Below are 4302 nucleotides of genomic sequence, written 5' to 3'. Positions count from 1 at the left end.
ATGTAACATAGGGACAAAACCACAATTTTTGTTCCGTTCTAAAGTACACTTAAGAATCATGTTAGTGCATCTTTGGTTTGATGGTAAGCTTGATAGAATCACGATGCTACCGTCATTTTGCCAAACTCACTACACATTCAAACATAAACTTAATCACAATAAAAGATCTCTGCATCTTTCGGGTGATTCAACGTATATTTAGAAACTTCAATTTTAAACGAAATGAAATGTAATGCAACCTTACTCATGCACTTTAAAGACCTGCACTTTAGATGGTTTCTCACACATAACATTAGTTTTTTTGCTAAACTAGTTGCTACAAATTAAATACATCCAGTAAGTTACACTGTTTCCATTCCTCTATCTGAACTGAACCAGAATTTGTATAAACAAGTTTAAATCCTATAACCAGAAAGGGCCAGAAAAGTAGGAAATGGTATGTTTTGCAACAAATAAGCAGTTTTAAATAAAAAATAAAGCCTACATTTTGCTGATGAGATTGAACTACCCTCTCTGAAAACACCAACCCACATGTCGGCAGAGCCAGAATGAGCAATAAGCTTCCCAAGAAGATCACAACAAGCAAGAGTAGGATTACCCGCAGCAACCACCCTTCTTTTCATAAGCACTCGCATCTTGGTTAGGAACAATTATCCGGGTTCCCTTCAGAAGCCCTGAACCACCACCAGGATCTGCCTCGTCATTGGCAGTAAGTGTTTTTTTGCTGATAAGTCGGTAAATTTCTGTTAGAATAGTCAGAAAGGCGGTTTCGACATTAGTGGACTCTAGTGCTGATGTCTCCATAAAGAATAGGTTCTCTCTTTGAGCAAACTCCTGAGCATCTTCAGTAGGTACTGCCTTTAGAGTTCCCAAATCACACTTGTTGCCAATTAGCATTATGACAATATTTGTGTCTGCATGACCCCTCAGTTCCTCTAACCACCTTGCCATGTGATCAAATGATTGGCGCTTAGTCATGTCGTAAACTAACATCGCTCCAACAGCTCCACGGTAATACGCACTAGTTACTGCTCTGTACCTGAGACAATGAGAGAAAAGATATCATTCAGATGCAGAGTACCAAATAAAATTTGAAAAGAAACAACAATTGAAGTTGTAATCAGTCAATCTGAAACCTAAGCTAATGCAGAAGGCAAGCCAAAGACATATGAAAAGAAGGCAACATATGATGTAGGTTACTTATATGAACTTAAATGCAGAAACAACTATGACTGTGTTAAAACCAATTGCACCACTAGAACTTGTTTAGAACATGCAAACCAATATGTATGGCGAAAATGTGAAGAATCAATTTTGCATTTGTTATGTTTGTAGTGAAGAAAAATCCAGTTGCATATGTATTAACAAAAATATTATCATAATTTAGTATAGTAATATTTTCTTCTAAAAGTAATTTCATATCTAAAAATGATTTGTTCACCATATCAGAATCCAAACAATATTTCTTTCATTTAAATCAATTCAAAGTCCAAATTCAGTTTTGATAGAAACTATCTTTACAAATTAACAGAGAAAGGAAAGGGGAAAGTGATAATGGGATAGTTATTGAATGATTATGGGATGAAGAGACCAAACCAACTACATTCTTAGAAGGGAGAGACTATGATTCTTGAATTTCTTGAAAAAGGAACTGCCTATAAAGTTCAAACAAGTAGATTAACTCTTTCCTTAGTTAGTTTTATTTCCTAATATGTTGTATTCTAAATACTGTAAAAGTCAGCCGTAGATTCTATTCCCATTTTCATTTCTTTCCTAAAAAGAGGACACTCTGTTTTATATTTACGGCTAGTGTTCGTTCCTTGTAACTCATCGATAAAAAAATCATTTTTCAATGATATTATCTCAACGATAAGGTTGCTTCCTTGTGAATTTTAGGACATGCACGAGCACGACACGGTCCCTCGGCTTGTGGGCGTAAAGATTCATACATCTACCCTCCCCAGAACCCACAAGGTGAAACCATTGAACATCCACCCGCCCTTTACCCCAAGCACCTACAACTATATCAACAACATGTAACAATTAATAAAGGAAACAAAAACCACAAATTGTATTAAAATTTGACCCTCAAAACATATGATACATTACTCAATCCCAAATTGTAAATTACTTTCCAGCACAACTTTTCTTCCACCACCTCCTTGAATTACTATCTATCGAGCCAACACAGACACGGGCATCAAACACAACCAACGCATAGACACTAATAATACATTACACAGACACGGTCATCAAGCAGATCCCTTACACATAGACACCAATAATACTTTCTTTTTTTTCCCATATCAGAAGTATGAAGTTTCCACCCATGTTTAGTGGTGACTAATCTCCATCAAAAAACCTCTTTGGCACACAAGTTTGTTTTATAGATACGAAGTTTCTACCGATTTTAAACAGCGACTAATCTCTACCGAGAAATATATTGGACACACAAGGTATGTTCTCCTTTTACAACCGAACTTTCTCGATACCCCATATCACTTGCTTAAAGACCCAAATCCCTTGCCATCTGACACGCCTTCAATTCAAAGTGTCTGATGCTAGGTTACTATAATTTCTAACACTAATTCTATATAAAAAAAATATATGTGAATAATTTATGATGTGTCTGGAGGGTCCCACCATCATGATCATTATCATTGAACACAAAAAACATTACAAAACCAAAACGACATGAAATTAAATACAAAACGCAAAGTAAAAAAAATAAAAAAGGAAATTGCACCTTTCTTGACCAGCAGTGTCCCATATTTGAGCCTTAACAGTTTTATTATCAATAACAAGAGTTTTGGTTTGAAACTCAACACCAATTGTAGCTTTAGAATCAACGTTAAATTGATTCCTCGAAAAACGAGCAAGAAGTTGTGTTTTTCCAACGGCAGAATCACCAATCAACACCACTTTGAAAACGTAATCGATCTTCTGATTATAATCACCGTATAAATTCGACATCCTATGATTAAAATATGAAGAAATTCAACGTTACGATTTAGAATAATTGCTATGATAAGATCTTCATTTTAATCATGAAGAGAATGAAAAGGTTTGTGTTAGGTGTTGAGGTTTGGGTTTTGGTTTGATATGAAAACGACGACGTTTCTTCTTGTATAGGTCAAAGGTGCAGTTTCGTTGTTGTTGGGGATGGTGAAAAACTCGATCGGTTTTTTTTTTTTTTTTGTATTTTTTTGGTTGCAGAAAATATGACAAATTCGATTTACGATATAAACTATGGTAAATTTGCTTCTCTTACGTTATGATGATGACGGATTTGTAATTCAGTTTTTTTTTCTTTGTAATTTGGTGTTATTTGTAACTGGGTTTGTTCGTTTTTTGAAGAGAAAAGTCTTCTTTGAATGAAAGATACAAAGTCCAATACTCGTTTTTTCTTTATTTTATTTTTTATTTAAACTATTTTATCATTTTTATTATATTACTAATGAAAAGACGGGCATTCACGTGTTTGTCTTTCTGCTCTTCTTATTACGTTAACATTTGAAAATTATAACAAAGGAAACTAACTTTGATTATCAACTATATAACAAAAAATAAAATATAATCTAAGTTCTTTGCTTGTAAAAAAAATTATCTAAATTCTTTTTTTTAATAACACCAACAACAATCGTTATTATTATTTTTTACCACTTAACAATCTTTATTATAGGAATTGTGATAATGAAAAAACAAGTATAACTATACTCATCTAATTTGTTACACTTATTAAATTATAAAGGAAAAAAAATCAAACATATATATATATATATATTCATGTCGTGTTTGTTAAGTTTCTTTTAATATTTAAATTTATTCTTATATATTTGTTACATGTATTATTTGTATTGAAAATTGAGGGTATTTTTGAAAAAGAAAAAGTCAGCCTAAAAGTGCTGAAAGGGGTATTTTTCTTTATATATATATATATATATATATATATATTAACAAGCAAAAATGGAATATATATTAACCACAAAAAACAATTCCTCTAAGACAAGATGTGCCAAAAGAACTACCGGAGGAACAAAGAGTCAGTTACACAAGCAACAAACAAACCATTAAGTGATGCCCAAGCATTGAAACGGACTTGAACACCACATATATGTGCCAAACATAAAGGCATCCTTTTTGCCTTTCAACCAGGCTAAAGACATATATTTCAGTTTATCTAGCAACCTGGGAATAAGAGTTACCACATTATTGAAAAGCCTATTCTTGCGCTCATTCCATAAGACTCAAACACACAATAGCCAAATAAGCTGAAGGAATGACCGTTTCGCTTTGCCACCA

General features: G+C 33.2%; 1 protein-coding gene across 1 annotated transcript; it reads right to left on the bottom strand.

Moving 5' to 3' along the window:
* Positions 1 to 247: 247 nt before the first annotated feature.
* LOC25483401 (ras-related protein RABA4d) lies at positions 248 to 3332 on the bottom strand. Its single transcript, XM_013612086.3, has 2 exons — positions 2747 to 3332; positions 248 to 1039 (listed from the first exon to the last, which is right to left on the bottom strand). Exons 1-2 carry the CDS (start codon positions 2971 to 2973, stop codon positions 595 to 597), a joined length of 672 nt encoding a protein of 223 aa, XP_013467540.1. The 5' UTR covers positions 2974 to 3332; the 3' UTR covers positions 248 to 594.
* Positions 3333 to 4302: the final 970 nt, after the last annotated feature.

This window comes from Medicago truncatula, chromosome 1 (assembly GCF_003473485.1).
Source record: "Medicago truncatula cultivar Jemalong A17 chromosome 1, MtrunA17r5.0-ANR, whole genome shotgun sequence".
Lineage (NCBI taxonomy): Eukaryota > Viridiplantae > Streptophyta > Magnoliopsida > Fabales > Fabaceae > Medicago > Medicago truncatula.
The sequence above is the reverse complement of the archived record's forward strand: the minus strand, read 5'-3'. Positions and strand labels throughout refer to the sequence as shown.